The sequence below is a fragment of the Rana temporaria genome, chromosome 5 (assembly GCF_905171775.1).
Source record: "Rana temporaria chromosome 5, aRanTem1.1, whole genome shotgun sequence".
In the NCBI taxonomy this organism is placed as follows: Eukaryota; Metazoa; Chordata; class Amphibia; order Anura; family Ranidae; genus Rana; species Rana temporaria.
The window spans coordinates 301,711,965-301,734,807 of NC_053493.1; the positions used below are offsets into that span (position 1 = coordinate 301,711,965).

At 37.2% G+C, this 22,843-nt stretch overlaps 1 protein-coding gene across 4 annotated transcripts in view; it reads left to right on the plus strand.

Moving 5' to 3' along the window:
• GATA6 (GATA binding protein 6) overlaps positions 1-22,843 on the plus strand; it is a 35,639-nt gene that overhangs the window by 3,308 nt on the left and 9,488 nt on the right. For 3 of the 4 annotated variants that reach the window (XM_040354059.1, XM_040354058.1, XM_040354056.1), the window contains exons 3-5: positions 7,777-7,943; positions 14,218-14,268; positions 20,870-20,995. In XM_040354059.1, coding sequence (XP_040209993.1) covers positions 7,777-7,943; positions 14,218-14,268; positions 20,870-20,995 — 344 coding nt within the window. The remainder of the gene's footprint in view (positions 1-7,776; positions 7,944-14,217; positions 14,269-20,869; positions 20,996-22,843) is intronic. The other variant, XM_040354057.1, reaches the window with a different exon arrangement.

A 22,843-nucleotide genomic window follows, 5' to 3' on the forward strand; every position in this document is an offset into this window, starting at 1 on the left:
TATCTATCTATCTATCTATCTATCTATCTATCTATCTATCTATCTATCTATCTATCTATCTATCTAATAGAGAGTTTCATGTTAAAATGTATACCTGTCCCAATTAATTTATAGAATTATATTTAGTGAGAATAGAGCTATGGAATTATCGATGTGTGTTACTGTATTTACAGTGAAACGAGATACATAATATTTTTTATTTAATATCTGAAATTATTACTACTACTATTACTCCTGCTCCATCTGCCAGGCTCCAAGGCATGTTCTTGTGTCTGATGAGTAACTACAAGTCTCAGCATGCCAACCAGATTATCTCCAGTGTCATATCATCTCCAGATCTGATCTATACCTTAGGCTGGCCATACATTATACAATTTTCTTCTGTAGATTTCCTTTAGATTTACCAAAACCATCTAATAGGAGGTCAAATCTAAACACTTTAAAATTTGTGTGGAATCAGGCAGGACCTTATACTACACAGTTGAAGGTAAATCTAAAGGAAATTGAATAAGAAAATTGTATGGTGTATGGCCAGCTTTAGGCACTATTGCCTATCACCAGTCATCCAATTTTTAGAATGGGAACATTGGTGAAGTATTAAACACATGGAGGATGTAACTGTCCAATGACACGCTATCCTTCATCTGCTGTGTCGCCATGTCACACCATGTTATCAGATGTCTGGGACCACTTTAATAGAAGAAGACCCTATAGAATAACACAAGGAGTGGAGAGTAATCCCTGTCCCAGCGGTGTCACTCTCCTCCAATATGTGTCACATGGCTGAGTGCACTCTCACTTCCTGCTGTCACCCTGACTGGCCTTCCATTGCACTCTACAGGGGCTGAGCTGGCTGGAGGAAGGAGAGTTCAAGCAAAGCCCTTCCCTATAGCACACAGTTAACATGTTATTTAAGCTTTCTATGAAATCTGAATAGTAGCTGCTCCAGTTTAACTTGATCTCCAGTTCTAATCAATCAGCTGCTATGTTTCATAGTTAAACAATTTCCGTATGCAGTCTGGTGATGTGTGGCCCTCCAGCAGAGGCTAAGGGCCAATAGTGGTCAGTGGTTATATGATTGATTGTTTCCTTTACTCTTCACCAATATTTATATCGTTTCATTTGGATTTTGCTGCAGGAATACCATTTTAATTTTACAGGAATATTACAGGTTTATGCTAAGACAATTTTTAATTTTACCGGATCTGCGTTTCTAATTGCTATAAAGCATTATTGTTATTTTAAGGTAGTCAGTTTACAATCTAGTGTATGTATCCCCTGTGTAGTCTTTCTTCATTGTGTGTGGACTTGATCCAAGCAACCCAACATGGCTGATTTATTGGAGCAAAGAAAATTGGAGGTGGTCTTCTAACCAATCCGATTCTATGTTTCACTTTTCCCTCTGAAAATGAACAGCTGATTGGTTGAACCACAAGAGCTCTAATTTCCTTTACATTGTATTATTTGGCAGACTCATTCTAATGTTCATTAATTATAAATAGTAAGGATAGTCCACTGAACCTGCCAACTGTACCCAATGAGTACCCACTGCTGAGCATTTGTGGTTTAAGGCTTGAAAGGAGAATGAGACTCAAATAATATAAATTATTAAAGAAGCCAAAAAATATTTTTATTTTCGTTGAATCTGATTGACTATTTGAAGCAAGATGGAAATTTCTCCTTTAGTAATTCAGTTAGGCGAGTCCTTGGCCTTTTTATTCATCCATATTATAATATCCCGGTAATTAGAAGGATATATAAGGTGTAGAAAGGATGAGCTAATATTTGCAGTGTTTATAATCCAGTAGTATGAATTGAACATATAATAAATCTCTATTAGTACATGTATTGTACTGGAACACCATATATTAGGAGCAAAAATGGATCCCAGCACCTATTACAAAGACCCCTGCGGTCTTAGCTTCTCCTAGATACATCACTGATCTATAAGAATTTATCTGCAGCAAAACATCTACATATAACCGACAGCCCTATTACAACAGACAGAAATAGAGACTTACTAAACTCGAGGCGAATTACTAAAGTTGTAATTTCAGCCTTCAAACAGATTAAAGTCATATCGGACTACAATTACTTTCAAACACGCAATCGGTTTAAAGGAAATTTGAGAGTAAAATGTAAATCCCTCATTAGATTTAAAGTAGAACTAAAGGCATAACTTTGTTTTTTTCTCCCATCTTGGCTAAAGCAAGGGTTATAACACCTTAGATTTTCTATTTTATTTTTCCACCTGTGTCCCATTGCAGAGATTTCCTTTCACTTCCTGTCCTATAGCCAAACAGGAAGTGAGAGAAAATCCCTGCAAATTAAGGAAAATTCCTTGGGGACCCCAAGGTCACCAGAACTAGTGTCTCCATTGGATGATTTCCCTTCTTATTATTTTTTCTGAGGACAACCCAACATTTTGGATTTCTTTTACTTTCACTATACTATGATAATGGTAAACAGGTCAAAAAGAGTGGGAGGATCTCCTCAATGGGGGCACAGACAGCAATAAACACTAACAGGGGTTCTAATCCGCCTCCACTCTACGCACAACTATATATATATATATATATATATATATATATATATATATATATATAGTTGTGTTCTGGTGACCTTGGGGTCCGCAAGGAATTTCCTTAATTTGCAGGGATTTTCTCTCACTTCCTGTTTGGCTATAGGACAGGAAGTGGAAGGAAATCTCTGCAATGGGACACAGGTGGAAAAATAAAATAGAAAATCTAAGGTGTTAGGTGTTATATATATAGTCTTTAGTTATACTTTAATGTTTGAGGGTGATTTACTAAAGAAGTAATTTGCAGAGTAGTATGAATTAGAGTCTGCCATCAGTTTTAGGTGAAATTAACATTTTTTGTGTAACTTTTATTAGCTTGATATGTAACATAAGTCCAAACTAGAGCTAAAATGAGCTGCCATTAGCTGGGCAGGATATTGATCTCTGATCATTGCCATCCAATGTAGTGTGAGTGGATACATATTTCATAAACATTCCTACATGGTCAATTAAAGTCTGCTTTCCTTATTGCAGCAAGACTCTATAGCTGCCTACATCCTCCAGCCAGATATACCTATCAATATAACTATCCATACTTGTGGCAGGACCCTCCTGATCTGACTGCTATGTACTGGCAGGCCTATGCATCCTACCTCTCCCCAGGTGACAGTAGTGACATCCCATAAGGAGACTGTCACACTGCTGTGAATCTGCTCCTGACAATCCTGCACTCTTTATATCATTTATTTATTGGTCACCACCAGGATTCCTGACACTGAGATCAAACTGTAGCTATTTTTAATATGGCAACAACCATCAATCTGATAAAGGTACTCCTGGGAGGCAGTATACTCGATCTTTGCGATAATTCCCAGGTTTATCAGTGAGATAATACCCTTTGATCGATGACATAGTCGTGTGTACACGTTAATCTGAGGACTCATACTGAATGACTTGTATGAAATCATATGAGGATGATCCACATGAGGCAATGCACTGGTTGATCCAGGAGACAGGCTCTGTATATAACAGTACATAGATATGCTGAAGAACTTTAACCTGAGAGGCCATACATATATGTTGATAAGATCATAGTCTGACCTGTGCTATGACATAATGCAACACTTAAATACATAGTTGATCTGTTATATTTGGTGGTAATCTAGAATATATTTTGAACTGAGGCTCAATTCACAAAGATACCATACTAGGAAATTATTATTATCATTATTATTATTATTATTATTATTATTATTATTATTATTATTATTAAGGATTTATATAGCACCAACAGTTTGTGCAGTGCTTTACAACATGAATTAGGAGATTTTTTTTTAAGTGACAGTTATTTTCATTTAGGCCCAATAAAATTTGGAAATGAAAGTTGCATGGCTAAAACACACTTTTTACTGTGTTTAAACTTTGTGAATCGAGCCTCAGTCTAGATGTATTTTTTTACATTTTAATTCTCTTCCCTACATCTTGCATTTAAATATATGTTTCTGATTTTTTTATTTATTTATTTCTTTTAGGTCATTATTTTAAATTGTATTTATGTTAATTAGGCCTCATTTACACAACTGTAAAAAAAAAAACACACACACACACACACACACAAAAAAAAGAATATTTTTTTTCTGCATCTAAACGCAGCTGCATTGTTTGCTCTATGCATACTGGGCTAAAAACGCCTGTTCCTTTGGTTAAAAAAAAATTGCTCATAGAGCATTTTTGTACACAGTTTAGAAGAGTTTCGCGTTTTCCTGCCAGAAAGCTCCAATCAGAAACGCAAACCACAAGTTTTTTTTTTACCTAGGTTGAGCTCACAATATGCCCCCAATTGTGCCAATGTGTATGGGCACATAGGATAACATTGATCTGCTTCTACAGACAAAACAAACAACTGTAGAAGCAGCAGATATTTTCCAGGTGCTAAAGATGAAAATATTAATTCATTTTAATACAATTGGAGAGTGCAACATTTGGTGCAGTTCTGCATAGTAACCAATCAGCTGCCATTTTTTTTTTTTTTTTTTTTAAACTTGGAACAAGCTGAAGTTAGAAGCTGATTGGCTACCATGCACTCTCCAGTAAATCAACCCCACTGTGTTCAGATCAAAATCCAAAAATCCTAAGACATATGCACATGCCAGGCATTCTTGTATTTAAAAAAAAAAAAAAAAACATTTTACGCAAACAGATCAAGTATCATTACATGGAGGAACTAAAACATCATTAAAATGTTTACAGCCATGTGAATGTAGCCTAATTCTGATTGGTTGGTTGAAAGGTCTTTTAGTTGGTAGCCTAGTGATTGGTTACACTGCCTGACCACAACCTTAATCCAGTTTATATAATGAGATCAAATGAGCGACTGGTTCGGGATCCCATATAACGGAGTTGTATAAGATAGGAGAGCTGACCACCATCTGTCAGGGTGTAGGTACCCCATGTGCCATGGCAGAGCAGAGGGCACCAACCCCTGTGCCATGGTGTATGAGGTATACAATGAAGAATCAGCATTGTCCTGTCTCAGTATCCTCACAGCTTGTAAACATTGCAGAGTAGATCTGTCCCCCTTCCAGAGATTATTCATTTGTAAAACCCTTGACAGTCTGTTTATCATAAAATTCCTAGGAGAATTTCCTTTACAGTTGAAGATCAAGGAGCCGTCACAGTAAAACAAAATATTTTCATTTCCTTACTTAACCTAGCTGTCTAATTCCCCCCCCCCTCCCCCCAAAAAAGAAAAAATATATATATTTTTTTTATATATATATATATATATATATATATATATATATATATATATATATATATATATATATATATATATATATATATATATATATATATATATATATATACTTAGATACTTAGATAGTATATCACCTATTATTGAGGAAACACTGAACAAAAACAAAATTGTATATATATATTTCCGAATTTTATTTTACACTATTATATATCCCAGATTTATATATATATACATATATATATACATACACATATATATATATATATATGTGTGTGTGTGTGTATATATATATATATATATATATATATATATATATATATATATATATATATATATATATAAATCTGGGATATATAATAGTGTAAAATAAAATTCGGAAATATACCAGTGATTCTGAATCTAATTTATTTTTTTCCTTCAACAAAACTCTAAAAGCATTTCGTTATCCAGCATGAGACAACATTTATTGTTGTTGATCCGGATGTTAATAAGTGTATTATTTATATTATTATTATTGTTTCTCGAATTAAACTTTAAAAAATATATATATTTTTTATATATATATCTATATATATCTATATATATCTATATATATATATCTATATATATCTATATATATATATCTATATATATATATATATATATATATATATATATATATATCATATAAAATAAACATTTAGAACAATCTAGCAAGCTCCTAAAATCTTGCCATTATTCACCTGTACAATAGCCAAAATGTTTTTTTTTTAAAAGAGAATTTCGTTTTCTCTTTATTTCGGCCTGAAAGGTCAACCTTCTGCAGAGTTTAAACCTTAACTGGGGTTATTTCCACCTATTACTCATTTCTCTAAATTGTGCAATATAACAGGGACTCATCCAGGGTCTGACGGATTGCTGTTTAACTCTAACGTCCTTGAAGTGTCAGGATTTTATGGATTGCTAAATTAAAAAAAAAAAAAAACCTGTCCCTGCTAAAAAATAACTTCTGTTTTGTAAAATTGCCATTTCCTGGAATATTAGAAACCTTTCTATATTAAATTTGCTCTGTCTGCGTTAAAGGTTAGGAAATTAGTATTTTTATTGTTATCATTATTATTATTATTATTATGACTATTATTATGTTATATATTACTTGTGCTAAATCATTATGTGCGTTTGTTTAATGGTTAAAGAAATACAAATCTAGATAGATTGTTGTCATTTTTTTAATAATAATAAAAAAAAATGTGTACTAAATATTTACAGTAAATGATAATATTTATACATAATACATTACTGTTGATACTACTACCACTACTAGTATTACTACAGTTTTTACAAAGTTATACTAAATCTAGTAGTTTTTCTATATCAATGTAACAATCTTCTATGATCAGATTTATTGTATTTCGCTAATCCGATGATGATGATGATTACAAAAATAAATTGATAAAATGTCCTTCATTTATTAGTAAATACAGATTGCAATGTGTATTTATTACACGAGTTATCAAATCTATTCGTCTATACAAAGGCTGACAGCTGTAACATATCTACAAGCATGTAGCATTTTTTTAAAATACTCTTTATTATATATCAAAGGATACACAATAGATACAAATAAATGTTCTCCTTTGTAACTATTGGATTTATAAGATCTGAAATGGATTGTGTAGAAATCAGTCAGTAATTAGTGGTAAAGGAAATATTGGGGGGTCAGTGCAGACGGGTTGATTTAGGCAAATAAACTGTTGGCAAAGGGAATTTTCCCCAGAGCCTAGCGAATAAGGTAAAGCAATGCTGACATCTACCATCCAATCAAAAATACAGTTTTTTTTATTTTCCTGTATTTGATTGGGGTTTTTTTGTATAGTGAAATTTCACCATATTGTTAAACTCTGGGGCAAGTTCCCTTGTAAAGAAAACAGCCTATTTGCCTTTAGTAAATCAACCCTTTAATATAACTTATCTAATTATTGCAAGTTGTGACTTGAGCTGCTATTAAAAATATAAATGTAAGATTTAATCTCAATCAGCCTGTAGAGTGTTATATCTAGTCCTGGGCATAATGAAATGCTGCGACTTGTGGTCCCACTGAAACTGACTAGTCATAACACTGCGGATTGTGATCTGCGGATGTTTGAAAGATGTTTCATTTAAACTTGGAAATTAGGATTTATTTTCTACCTGTGGAAGAAGATAGACTGAAGGAAGAAATGTGTCCAGGACTGGAGGAGCTCTTATAATACCAGATCACTTTTTTTCATTTTTCTTTTCTGTATTTTGATTTTCTATTTTAATGTGATGTTATCTTATGTATTATTGTAGCTACAGTATGAATTACCCTCTAAAATGCTAAACAATGATTTCACACGTTTGCTCCATTTAAAAAAAAAAAAAATGATCAGGATTCTTCTTTTTATTAAAGTGAAAGTCCCTTGTAAAAGTTTCCTTAAAGTAATAGATCGCACATGTATAGGAGATCGGAACTGATCGCTGTGTCTGTTGCCCACAGATGTCCTGGAGGAGCTCCCGGAGAGCAGAGAGTGTGTGAACTGCGGCTCAGTGCAGACCCCCCTATGGAGACGGGACGGCACCGGCCACTATCTGTGCAATGCATGCGGCCTGTACAGCAAGATGAATGGACTGAGCCGACCGCTCATCAAACAACAGAAGAGGGTGGTGAGTGATCGGGCAGGGCTGCTGCTGCTTCATCTCTTATATAGGAGACAGGATCTGTTATGTATGACCACACTGATATAGACATCATACAACTCTTCCAAATCAGCTCTCACTTTCTTTCCTTAGCTATTAAACCATATCCATTTCTACAGCATCTATAAAGATTTAGACTAACCACACACTATACAATCTGATTATACAATCCACCATCAAATATGAAGTACAAGAGTCTGCTTTGATACTAATTGAATAGATTGCTCAGATTTGTTGTTAAAGTAGAACTATGGGTACAACTTTTTTTTTATTTATTTTACACACGACCGGTTTTCTCGGCAGAATTCAGCCAGAAACTCGATGGGAGACGTATTCTGCCGGTCGTGTGTACACTTTTCGCCGAGGAAACCGACGAGGATCTCGTCGGGCCAAAAAGAGAACATGTTCTCTATTTCCTCGTTAGTCAATGGGAAAAGTTGGCTCGCCGAGATCCTCGGCGGCTTCACAAGGAACTCGACGAGCAAAACGATGTGTTTTGCCCGTCGAGTTTCTCGGACATGTGTACGGGGCCTCAGGGAGGGTTATAACACCTGTCAGATTTTTTTTTTTCCATCTCTGTTTCATTGTGGAGATTTCCCTTCACTTCCTGCCCCATAGGCAAACAGGAAGTAAGAGGAAATCCCTGCAATTTTAGAAAATTCCTTGGGAACCCCAGATCATTAGAACTAGTGTCCCCATTGGAAGATTTGCCCACTATTACTTTTCCCGGGAAATTTTCTTTTACTTTTAATTATAAAGGTGAACAGGACAAATAGAGAGGACAAATCTCCCCAATAGGGGCACAATGAGCAGTAAAAACCCACAGGGGTTCTAATCCCCCTCCACTCTATCCAAAAAAAAGAAAAAGTTTTGCCTTTAGTTGTACTTTAAAGTGGAGGTTCACCATAAAAAAAAAAAAAAAACACACAAAAATCCTGCAAAAAAATAGATTTTTTTTTTTACCTACCAGAAATGGCGGTTGCTATGCGGATCATCCTAATCTGCCTCATCCCCATACCGTGGTAGGTCTTCTTCCTAGTCCTCCTCGTGTTGTCTTCTGGGGAATGGGGCGCCGTCCCATTCACAAAGCGCCGCAAGACTCACACATGCGCAGTAGGAAACGGGCAGTGAAGCCACACGGCTCCACTGCCTGTTGCCCTTAGTGAGGATGGCAGCATCGGGAGCTGCTGGGATCAGCCTCGGGGGGCAGACATTGCGGGCACCTAGGACAGGTAAGTGTCCTTATTAAAATTCAGCAGCTTAAGTGTTTGTAGCTGCTAACTTAAAAAAAAAAAAAAAAAAAAGGCGGGGTGGAACCCCGCTTTAAGTTTACAAATCCTGTATAATATTAATAATAATAATAATAATTCACACAGCCATAAAAATGTTGCTGATGCAAAAGTTCCTTCATGCTCCCTTTTTTTTCGATCCGTTCTATGCATAAAATTGTCCTGTTGTCTTTTTCAACACCAGAATGCATATGTCCTCGGGATTTTGTGTTAAAGCGGTAGTAATCCGGTGCAATAAAAAATATTTCCCTGCAAAATAATAGCATAATGTGCTAGAATGACTCACATACTAGCACATTTTGAAATACTTACCTTAGAACAAAACCCTCACCGCTGATAGGGCTTTCATCTTCACCCGGTCTTGCTTCCGGGTTCGCAGACTCCGGCTGTGCGAGAGTCACTGAGCGCATGCGCCGATGACGTCACCGGCTGCATCCAATGTGACAATCTCCTAAATGGTGCCCATTTTGGAGATTTTCATTTTACCTACAGGTAAGTCTTATTATAGGCTTATTATTTACCTACAAGTAAGTCTTATTATAGGCTTACCTGTAGGGAAACAAAATCACAAAGCGGACTTTACTCCCCCTTTAAGGATCTGAACTCAGGGCATGTTTACACACCTGTGTGAATGTCTCCATTGAAAACAATGCAGTTGCGTTCAGATCCGTAAATAAAAAAAACGCTTGAAAAAGCCTAAAGCCTCGTACACATGATCAGAATATTAGACGAATGATCGTCCATAATTTTTTGTATGCTAGTCTTATATGGAAAAACAATAGGTTACTAAAATTACGAAAAATGCTCCTACGACAGAACACAACTTCCCAAGTGATGTAATGTATTGTATTGTAATGTATTTTTTAATTTCCGAGCATGCGTGGATTTTTTTTATACAAATACCATACTAATTACATGAAAATTGTTCATTCTGTTATCATACGAGAACATTTTTCATGCATGTCCCTTCGGATCTGTCATAATCGGCTCTCAAAAGCTGTGTAGTAATGATCAGATTATTGCACGGTCGCTCAGAAATTAAATAGGTCATTTAGGCGTGTCCTATTACATATTTTTGGCAAATCTAAATGAGATTGTACAGAGACCCGTACAATCAGATTGTTTAGTGTATGGAAATCTTTACTCTTAAACTGCAATATAGCATATCTCTGGAATTCTAGTAGCCCGGTTTTATATAGCTCTTTGCAATTAGGCTGGAAACTGCCACCAGCGGGAACGTTTCATCTATATTAAATAAGGTCATTGTGTTCTACTATGTATAAAAGGTCATTCAAGCTGAGTTACAACCTGTTTTGCGGCTTTGGGTTGAAGAATAGGAAGTGAGGGGAGATACTCCCCAAATACTAAGGGCAAATCCTAAGGGCAGCAATCATTTTGTAGAGAAGTGTTAGAACATCCGTCCCCCCAGGTTTGTCTTTTTTGCTATCATTTACAATCATTCACCTTTCAAAGTGAACATACACTTTGCTAAGTGAATAGCCTCTACTCAAATAGTAACTTAAAGTAGTAAACATTTAAAAAAAAACTTTCCCTGCAAGGTTAAAGTGGTTGTAAAGGCAGAAGTTTTTTTTTTTTTCTCAGGCCTCGTACACACGACTGGTTTTCTCGGCAAGAAAACTGCTGGCAGAGCGTTCTTGCCGACATTCCTGTTCGTGTGTATAAGTCCCCGTACACACGTCCGAGGAACTAGACGGGCAAAACACATCGTTTTGCCCGTCGAGTTCCTTGTGAAGCCGCCGAGGATCTCGGTGAGCCGAAATTTGCCATTGAACAACGAGGAAATAGAGAACATGTTCTCTATTTCCTCGCCGAGGTCCTCGTCGGCTTCCTCGGCCGAAAGTGTACACACGGCCGGGTTTCTCGGCAGAATTCAGCTCCAACCGAGTTTCTGGCTGAATTCTGCCGAGAAACTCGGTCATGTGTACGGGGCCTGAGGCTTTCAGGTTTCTAGTTGGGAAATCTGGCCAGAATCTCGACGAGAAAAATAGAGAACCTGCGCTCTATTTCTCGTCGAGATTCTTGTTGGCCTGTTTCCCGACGAGAAACCTATGAGTGTGTATACTTACCTGTCGCCGTGGAAACCCGCGCATGCATCAAAGTCATTTCAAGCATGCGTGGATTTTCACGGCGACAGGTAGGGTGAAGCAAGATGGCGGCGATGGCATCGAATGTGACGAGCGCATGCTCGTCATACGCGATGACGTCACCGCGTTCTTGCCTTTCAAGACAACCGCGGTTCTTTTGAAAAGGTCAGTGTATACACTCGGGCGGCAAGAGATTCTTGACAAGAATCTCGTCGGGAAAAACTACGTTTTTTTCCTGACGAGATTCTTGTCCGTGTGTACGAGGCCTTTCTGCATTCTATGCAGTTAGACATAAAGCATTCTTTGTGTAGCAGCCCCCCTAACACTTACCTAAAGTGTCCCTATCTGTCCAGCAATGTCCACAAGTGTCTCAGCCATCACAGATTCCCCTTCCTGATTGTCTGAAACACAGCAGCAGGCAGCACCATTGGCTCCCGCTGCTGTCAATCAAAGTCAAGCAGCCAATCAGGGGAAAGAGGGGGTGGGGTCTGGTTAGGGCTCAGTGGCTCGGGTGCCCCCATAGTAAGCTGCTTGCTGTGAGGCACTGAACAGGAGGGAGGAGCCAGGAGCACAGAGGGACCAGAGAAGAGGAGGTTTGGGGCTGCTCTGTGCAAATCCACTGCAAAAGAGCAGGTAAGTATAACAGGTTTGTTATTTTTATAGGGAAAAAAAACAAGAGAAAAACATACTTCCTGGTGCAGCATCTGCCTGATGCTGCAGCTGTCCCCTGCCGACTCTAATGCCCCGCACACACGATCACTTTTTCTCATGAAAGAAAACGTTGTTTTTCATCATGAAAAAAAACGACGTTTTTCCAACTTCATCATAAAAAACGATGTTGCCCACACACCATCGTTTTGGAAAAATGATGAACAAAGCGCGGTGACGTACAACACGTACGACGGAAATCGAAAGGGGAAGTTCTATTCGCCTTTGGGCTGCTTTTAGTTGATTCCTTGTTAGTAAAAGACGATTCGCGCTTTTTTGTCTGTTGCAGCGTGATGAATGTGCTTACTCCATTCTGAACGGTAGTTTTACCAGAACGAGCGATCCCGTCTCATAACTTGCTTCTGAGCATGCGCGGGTTTAAAACGTCATTTTAGCCCACACACGATCATTTTTTACAACACAAAAAATGACATAAAAAATTGAAGCATGTTAGAATTTTTTTTTTTTTTCCGTTTTTCAGAAGACGGAAAACGATGTGAAGCCCACACACGATCATTTTAAATGACGTTTTTAAAAATGTCATTTTATTTCATGCCAAAAAACGACCGTGTGTACGCGGCATCAGCCTGAGAACTGAGCATTCAGATGACCGCTGATTGCTCAATTCTCAGTCATCCCAGAGTAGAGAGACAGAGACTGTTAGCCATCGTCTATCTGTTGTGCCCCTTGAGAGTTCACTGGAATGCCATGCTGGGGAAGGGTGGGAGCAGCTGTCTCAGGCTCTTAGCTACTTGCTGAGAGGCTGAGCCAGCAGCCAATTAATCATCCTGTGGATCCTGACAATATGGTCGGGATCCTTCCAGACCCTGAATCAGCTGTCGGCTGATTCTGGGTCACAGGTGAGCACAGGAAAGTGCATTCCTGTGACTGAGAAGAGAAGTGTGGCCAAAAAAATCCTTGCCATTCTTCTCCTTTAAAAGGGTAAAACTTAGGGGAGGTTCGGGCACTGGTGGTAGGTTAACTACTTAACAAAACAAGGCACCCAAAATGTGTGTGATTTTCCTGGAACTACTCTTTATATAAACATGGCAAAATAATCATGACATTCACAGTTCATGATCATCTGTATTGCTAAAAAATCTAAAAAATCTGTGAATATTCAGAGATTCAAGATTTAGTTATACCAATTGACTGGCATTTTAGTCCTCCAGTTGTCGACTTGCAATCCTATGTCTGTAAAATTTTGTTATAAATTAATGACGCCACCTTTTATATCTTTGCAGCCATTTTATATATATATTTGTAGGATTTTTACCTGTTTCCTATTAGGCCAAAGACCAGACTCTTATCTTTCCTTGAACAGTAGTTAAATGTTCCATCGTGGAATATGTGGACCAGCGCCATAGCTATGCGCTGAACCTGTAGCATTTGCATCTGAAACCTTGATCATGTTTCTAAACCTCAAGGTTCACACTGACAGCGGGAATGAAATTGTGCGAGGTCAGCTGAACTCGCACAATTTATTTCCCACATGTCGGTCCCGCCTTCAGAGATGTCTGTGTGGGTTGCTGTACAGATGTCTATGGAAATCGCCCCCCAAAGTCACCAAAAGTAGTGCAGAAACTACTTTCAGGAATTGGTACGGTGCCGCAAAAATGTGGCATCGCACCGGTTTGGACGGTGCCATTGCTGGCAATTGCCGCTGATTTGACATGCAATTTGACATGTCAAATCGCATGCCAAATCGCTTCAATGTGAACCTAGGCTAAAGCTGAGTTCACACTATTGCGAATTGGATGCAAGTTTCCCCGAGCGGTGACAGGAGAGTGTGACCGGCTCTCAGTGAAGCCGGTTCACACACCTCCGGGGCAGCCGTAAAAAGGTCACGTGCGTCTTTGGCTCCATTTCAGGTGCGGATTCAGGGAAAAATTTGAACCTGATTCACCCCTGAAACGGAGAACAGGGACGCACCGGACCCCCTGCTGTGAGCCGATCCACACAACAGTGTGAACCCAGCCTGAATGATTCAATAAATGACTAAAATGCCAAGTTCTAAAAACCAAAGTTAAGATATTTATTGATTAAATAATGTTACCATTGACATAAATATTAGATTGTTAAGCACACATGCAATAAAGTGTAACTAAACTCACATTTTTTTTTTTTTTTTTTGGATAGAGTGCAGATGGATTAGAACACCTGTCAGTTTTTACTGCTGTCTGTCCCCCGGTTAGTGAGATTTACCTTTTCTATTTGTCCTTTTTTACCGTTATAATTGAAAGTGAAAGGAAAAAAAAAATCCCAAATTTTGGGTTGACATCAGAACACTAACAGAGGATAAATCTTCCAACGGGGACACTAGTTCTGATGACCTTGGTGTCACACCAAAATTCCCTCACTTTTGAGGGTTTTCCTCTCACTTCCTGTTTTGGCGATGGGCTTCTAGACAGGAAGTGAAAGGAAATCTCCCCTATGGAATACAGATGGCAAAAAACCTGACAGGGTTTGTAACCCTCCCTTACTTTATCCAAAATGAATAAAAGTTTAGTTACACTTTAAGCATGAAAGACTGTAAAATCAGGATACAAAAATTTTCTACAGCTAAAACATTTCAGCTCCCTGAATATCAATACAATTGCACTTATATAAAAGCTGCTTTTGAGCAACTATTTACTTAACTATTTTGAGGACCTTTTATTTTGAGACACTTATAAGGGAAAAATATGGGTCAATCAATTGTATGGGTATTATTAACTGCTGCATGTCCGAGCTCTATTGTCCTGGTGACAGGTTCCCAATAAAACCTAGCTTACGTAAAAGAGCACTATCATTAAAAATATGCAATAACTATATACAGGCATACCCCAATTTTAATTACACAGTGGGGTTTATTTACTAAACCTGGAAAGTGTAAAATCAGGCTCACTTCTGCACAGAAACAAATGAGCTTCCAGGTTTTATTACCAGGCTTAATTGAACAAGCTGGGGTTAGAAGCTCATGGGTTTCTTTGCAGAAGTGAGCCTGATTTTGCGCTTTCCAGCTTTAGTAAATAAACCCCATTGTGTACTTAAAAGTGGGGTATGCCTGTAATATTTATTTTTTATTGTTTTAACATAAATAATAAACCACACAATGTGCTGATTAAAATGCCTTTTACAATTTTTTTTTTTAATATTTTGTTTTTATTATTTATGTTATATTTGTTTGGGTATTTGAATGTAGCAGCAGTGAGGGGGTTTTCATTTACCCTTTATTAGTCATATAATTAGATTAATATTCCATTGTACTTGTTCAAGCATGAGGATATATTCATTTTTTTATTTTTATGCACCCATACCTGATTATCTCCATTTTTACATGTAAGCCAAGCTGTCCAACAAAAGTGAGGCTCCTTGCACAATAGCGTTTTTTTTTTTTTTTTAAGTTAAAAAGAAACTAGAAAAAATGCTGATAATAGTGTTATTGTGCCAGCTTGTAGTAGCATTTTAGTAGCTTAAAGCTATTAAATGTAGCAACAAAAAAAGCAGAAAAATGCAGCTATTCTGCATTTGTGCACGTTTTTGAGCAATAAGCTTTTGAATGCTGCCTTAAAAACGCAAGTTTTGCAGCATTCTTGCATTAGCGTTTTTTAGTAAAACTATACCACCTATAGTTTTACTAAAAAACACTAAAAAACGCTAATGCAAGAACGCTAATGCGTTTTTAAGGCAGCATTCTACAGCTAAAATGACTGGCATTTTTATAACATCCATTGTGCATGAGGCCTTAGGCTGTATGCATACTAGCCTAAGAAAACACTCCTAGCAGCAGATTTTGAGGATTTTTTTTCTGCTTCTAGAAGCTAATAACGTTATCCAATATGTCCATGCACTCTATTTTTGTCTAGAAGCGTTTTTGAAGCTTCAGCTACTAGGAGTACGAACAAAAAAAAAAACAACGTTTTTTTTTAAACATTTTTGGGAGTGATTTGACAGCAGAAAAAGAAGCTGAATATGCGTAACTGCTGTTAAAAGCTGGCACAAAAACACTATTATTAGCATTTTTCATGCATTTTTTTTAGCTTAGTGTGCATGGGTCTGTGCAAACTGGGCTTGAAAAAACAAAATTTACCCTTTCAGAAAAAAATATGCAAATTTTGAGTGTTTTTTTATTAGCATTTTTTTTTTTCGGCCAGAAAACCACATAGAAGTAGAGACAAGCTTTAAATCTTCAACGAGATTTGAGAGTTCAATGAGAGTTGCTGTAACAGTTTATACTTAAGGAGAGTAAAGGCCCATTTAGATCTATGTGTGTGCTTAGAAGGTACATTTTTGTACATATAGGCCGGTGCATTGTCATACCTCAACATGCATTTTCTTTGTGCTTTGATGTGCATTTTCAGTTTTTTTTATTTATTTGGAATTTGGAGTGGATAGGGTTAACAGCCAATGATGACTAAGGTTTGTTAATACTTTTTGCCAACACATCAAACCAATGGCCTTGACTTACTGTGCACTTTTCAAGTGCGTTTGCACAATTTTTTTCTTAATAAATATGATTGTGGTAAAGCTTCAAGAATACACAATCAGGTGTTGCCAACCTCGCGCAGCATTTTTTACTGACAAAACATGGTAAATGTACCGACAGAGCACATTTTTTACTGACAACCTGAAAATTGTCTCAACTGCTATTAAAAACAAAGACAATCGATATTTAAACAGTATAAACATAATATAGAAACACTAACAATACCCTTAACGAGTAATTTGCTTGGCATACAATAAAGCATAACAAATTATCAGCCCCTGATATTTACAAAACATTTAAAAAAATTACAGATTTTTACTATCTGTCTGTAAATTTACCGACGGTTGTCAACCCTGGGTGCAAGGAAAAAATGTTTTGCTTGTGCATGATTGGATGATAGAAATCAGCAGAACTTTACCACATTGCTAACATCTGGGGAAAATGAGTGCAACTGGACATGCAAAGCTATTTGCCTTTAGTAAATCAACCCCAATGTTATATGCATTTGATGTGATGCCTTTGACTTCTATTGGTTTCCCAACACATTAAAATGCAGAAAAAATTGGCATATTGTATTTTTCATAGCACACTGCCCTGCGGTGTTTTGATGGGAACAAACACCATCTTTTTTATTATGAACCATGACTTACGGTATGTGTTTTATTGCACCAGGGTCATGATGAGTCTTGATGGTCTATTTTATGTGAATGCATGCACGCAGGTTAACCATTACTTTAAATAGTTCTAGTTCTTATCTGTGTAATGTGTTGATGTGTGTTGTCCACCGTTTGATGCATCAGAATGTGTTATAGGGCCTACTGATAGCAACGATAAAGCAAAAAAAAAAAGGCATGTCTTTAATTTTCAAAAGCTCTGAGATGGGAAAACAGACACCATCATCATTATAATGAGGAACCGAGACATCTGTATAATGCATTGATGTCCGTTGTTCATTGTTTGATGCATCAGCAAGGGCCTATTGATGGCAATGGCAAAGCATGGAACTTTATTTTTTGTCCCAACCATTATCACTGTCATTATACTGGACAGCTTGGACTGCAAAATGGGGAGAAATGGTAAATGGGGGAAAAAATAAAAAAGTGAACTAAAACATTAATTAGCTAAACAATTTACTAAATAAACTATATATATATATATATATATATATATATATATATATATATATATATATATATATATATATATATATATATATATATATATATATTCACTATATGTATATATCAACATACAGTATTTTTCATTATATTTATCCCCTAAACAAAAGAGAAAAAAAAATATTTAACGGTAGTTCTGAGCAACATGTGTTCTGGATGAAGATACCCTATAAGAGGAAATCATCTTCAGAAACAGACATGTATTTTTACCTAATAGGTTGTAGTTTTCAGGTTATCTGGGCTGGGAAACATTTAATAAACAATTCCCTAAATGTATTATTATGTGACCATAGTATAATATACAGTATATGATGCCATAAAACAAAAGAACGGCGTCTTGTGCTGAAGCGGTTGTATAACAAGATTGTACATAGCTCTCAGAATGTGTGTGCCACATAGAAATAGACATTGTCTGGGTAATTTACTATTTTTATTATCCCAGAAAACCTGTATTTGGTAAAGTAACCAAATAGGTTGAATATAAATGTATATATAACCAAATCGGAGAGGAGACTGCAATGGTAAAAAGCCAGAGGTTTCTAAGGAACATTTTCCGAAGTTGTTTTAGGGCTCACAAAGGAGAACTGAGTGGGCATCAAAGCCTTGACATTTGTTCCACTTAGCAGGGTAATATGATAATAAAATGCCATCTTCTATCAATGACTGAAATATGTGCCAAAGTCTCCCTATCTGTGCAGATGTTGGCATATTTCACATTGTGTTCACATTTGTTAGGACGCTTAGTGCAGCCGGTGTCCTTCAGTTATACCGGTAAAGGGAAGTCAGATGTGTTATAGAAAATGTTTTGGTTGTTTTGCTGAGCGCACTGCAAAGCAATTCAATAAGAACATATCCTACTGAAGGATTTGCAGTGCCCTTGAAAACTAAAAATACTACAAAATCTATATATATTTTTTTTTAATCAAACGTATTACATACCTTGATGATGAGTATGATCTAATATATGTATAGGAAAAACTTACTGCATGTCTTAGCACTTAATAGATCCAGAAATATATGCACAAGAAGTTATAAGCATATCTTTCCATTCCTGACTTTCATTAAAATAAGTCAATTTCAGCAGATAATATATCTGGATCTACTGAATGTTTTTACACAAAGTTTTCTTTGGAACGATCCTCTGCTTATACATGTTTTAATCATATTTTCACTCTGAATGGCCCAGGCTTGTGATAGCCTCTTGTGAATTATTATTATTGGGAATTGTTACACAAACCCAGTAAAAAGTTTTTTTGTGTTCCATAGACCAAAGATGTTGAAGGGACACTGGGAAAAAGTTTATCCAATTAATAAAAATAAAAAAATGTATAAAAAAAGATCGCAAAAAGATAGCAACCAATATGGTAAATATCTTTTTTACTTGATGACGAGTAATAGAGGTGGTCGGGTTGATACGCTTTATGCCTGGAAGAACTTTTATCTTCCTTTTACTGGAAACAGAGATAAACGAATGACTTTGGATTATCTGATAATTGCACTGCACACCATCAGGAATGAGGTTCAGATTCCCTGCTACAATGCATTCAAAGCAAAGCCTGCAGGTTCAAGATTCATGGTCCCGGTGAATTTCTTGTGCATATGCACCTGGGAGAATTTTTTAAACCACAATTGTTCTGCATGCCATTTAAACTATGGCGAGCAGGTTGCAAAGGGCCAAAAAGGGTGATTTTGGATAAGACAGCCCACTCACTATACAAGGAAGGAGTGTAGAGGGGGACGCACAAAACAGCCATGGTGTCACTGCATTAGAAGCTTCTATAGAAAATGCATAAGCTTTTACTTTACTTTACTTTAATTTTTTCCAAAAGTGCAAACCTCAGGTGGCGTCTGCTCCCAGCATGGCGGCCCCTTTAGGTTTCAAGTGCAGCATTTATTAATTTACCATTTGTTCTTGGATTTGCTTTTTTTGCACTTAAAGCACCTGAAGTTATATCCGTCACATTTACTGCAATCCCCTATCTCTATAGATAAAATAAAAGTTAGACATACACAGATTAGGCCTAATATCCCTGATTAAAACTGTTCTATTGCTGTATCCCTTGCAGTATACATATTCTTGTGATAATGTCACAGCCTGTACTCTTTATCTCTAGTAGATTTGGGCCTAGCCTGATGCTGGCCAATTTCACATTGGAATCAGCAAATTACTGGCAGCCAGTCAAAGCAGGTCTGTTACTCCTTAATAAAATAACACGTGTCACTTCTAAAACTACCTGTACATTGTTTTTCTCAAAATGGAAATCAATCAGATTAGGGTGTTGCTTCTCTATGTAAGCCATATTAATTGTAAAGGTAAAAAAAAGTCAGGCCCCGTACACACGACCAGTTTCCTCGGCAGAATTCAGCTTCCGACCGAGTTTCTGGCTGAATTCTGCAGAGGAAACTGGTCGTGTGTACAGTTTCGGCCGAGGAAGCCGACGAGGAGCTCGACGAGGAAATAGAGAACATGTTCTCTATTTCCTCGTTGTTCTATGGGAGCTCTCGTCCCGCCGAGCTCCTCGGCGGCTTCAGTGCTGAACTGGCCGAGGAACTCGATGTGTTTGGCACGTCGAGTTCCTCGGCCGTGTGTACGAGGCTTCAAAGGCAAATATGCACTGCAAGTGTGTGTTGTCGTTTGTATGTTAAAATACTGTTCCAAAACTCAGGCACAGTTTCTAATTTTTAATTAAAATAAAATTCAAATTAAGTTTGAGTATTTTCAATGTTCCTTTCAGAAAAAAAAGTTGAAAGATCCCTTTACTGCTGTATGATATTTTTTGAGATATATATATATATATATATATATATATATATATATATATATATATATATATATATATATCTCATATGTATTGCATTGGTACATGTCCCCTATGTGTCCTGATGCTTTTTTTGGACAGCTTACAAGCCCTAAAATTGGCCAGAATTAAATTACAGGATTTGCCCCTACAGTCTTCAGTGAGATTCACTACTAAGTTCAATCATCCATATTTACTATTCCCATGTACAATATTGTTTCTTAGTCTATGTTGGTCTCCTTTAGTTCTTGCAAGATATTAAAGCATGTACAGAGAAAAACACCTGTTTTATTATATTTATTTAATTTGCTAGAATAATCCGATATATTTCCTTTTATTTTATCTAGCCATCTTCTAGAAGAATTGGCTTGGCTTGTGCCAACTGTCATACTACCACAACAACGTTATGGCGTAGAAATACAGAGGGAGAGCCAGTATGCAATGCCTGTGGCCTATATATGAAACTACATGGGGTAAGTATTATTATTGCTACCTTGTAACAGTCACATCCCTGCTTAGCTTGTTGTGTGTAAAGTTTTTCCCGATGTGGCCTGCTGCTTTTAAAACACGCTTGCAGGTTGAATCAACCACTGGTGTTTTATGACTATTGTGGACCCTGGTGGTGAGATTACCAGAGCTCCCAACTCAAACTTTGCAAAAAAACAAACAAAAAAAGGGCAAAATTACCTTAAAAACAAACCCTATGCCGACATCCTGACCCTTGTCCTCCACTTGGTAAATATTACAGACCCAACCCTATAGCACTACCTAATAGTATACTCTTTTCTACTCTAGTATACTCTAATCATTAAAGCTGAACCCCAGGAAAGCGGATAAACACAAAGATTAATTTTACATAATGGGGCTGTTTCACCTGCCAGAGGATTTATATTTCTGTCTATCCTGTCCTGGGATTTATAGATCCTTGCCAAACAGCACAGGCAGATGGAAGACACAACTTAGATAAGGAATACAGTGGTGTCCTCTGTCCACCCACAGCCTGCTGTGGACAATGAAAGAACAGCAGGACACTAATACAATCACCGCCATTACTCACTCTGCTCTTTCCTTCTATCAGTAAGTTTTGTGTCAACACGTTGGCATGCAGCACACTTGATTGGCTCTAAACCCATCCCCTCCCTCTCCTAGTCTTGCCATACATAAAATGTTTTGCCATATAGGTGACCGCAAGAGGCTGGTGTACTGGTTGCATTCAAAAAATAATTAAATTATTTATAAATTAATACATATCCTTCCTTGTTCAATTATTAATAATTGACATACTTTTACATTTTTTTTGCTGTTTTTTTCCTGCTTTCTGTAGATCACAGTGCATTCTGCACCTTTGTTTGTCACAATAAAATAAAAATCAATTATTGAACACTGTTCTATATGTTGTGTTGATCAGAAATGGATAGGAAAAGATATGTTGGGATTGTAACTTGTTCCCTTTACACCCTTCCGTCTTACTAACACGCAGAACATGCAGAGCAGATACCTAATCACTTATTCTATTGGTAATAAAGTGAACAGGCAGGAACATAGTGTAGAAAAAAATAACTTTAATCACATAATATAACTGCAATGTTAGAACAACAGCAATCTTTTCTATGTAAAAACGTGTAGGATGCTCAGGTGCATATCTCTTAGGCCTCGTACACAGGACCGAGAAACTCGTCGTAAAAGAAACATCGTTTTCCTCGACGAGTTCCTTGTTAGGCTTGTCGAGAATCTTGTCAAGCTTTCTTTGGGTACACACTGTCAAGACAAAATCTCATCATTCTCAAACTCGGTGACGTACAACACGTACAACGGCACTATAAAGGGGAAGTTCTAATGCATTGGCGCCACCCTTGGGGCTGCTTTTGCTAATCTCGTGTTACTGCGTGTTAAGTAAAAGTTTGGTGAGAGACGATTCGCGCTTTTCAGTCTGTTACAGCGTGACGAATGTGCTATCTCCATTACGAGTGCTACTTTTACCGAAGGTGCGCTCCCGTCTCATACTTTATTCTGAGCATGCGCGGGTTTCTAAGCATACACACGAATGTGTTTCTTGTCGTAAACCAGCCCGACGAGAAACATGATGAGGAAATTGAGACTCCCGACGAGGAAAAAGAGAACTTGTTCTCTTTTTTTCTCGTCGAGATCCACGACAGTTTTCTTGACGAAAAACATACACACGACCGTTTTCCTCGGCAAAAGAGCTCTGCCACCAAGTTTCTTGATGGATTTTGTCGAGCAAAACGGTTGTGTGTATGAGGCCTTACAGACTACCAGTACTCCTAGGGCACTTTCACACTGGTTCGCTTAAGCTGCCAGTA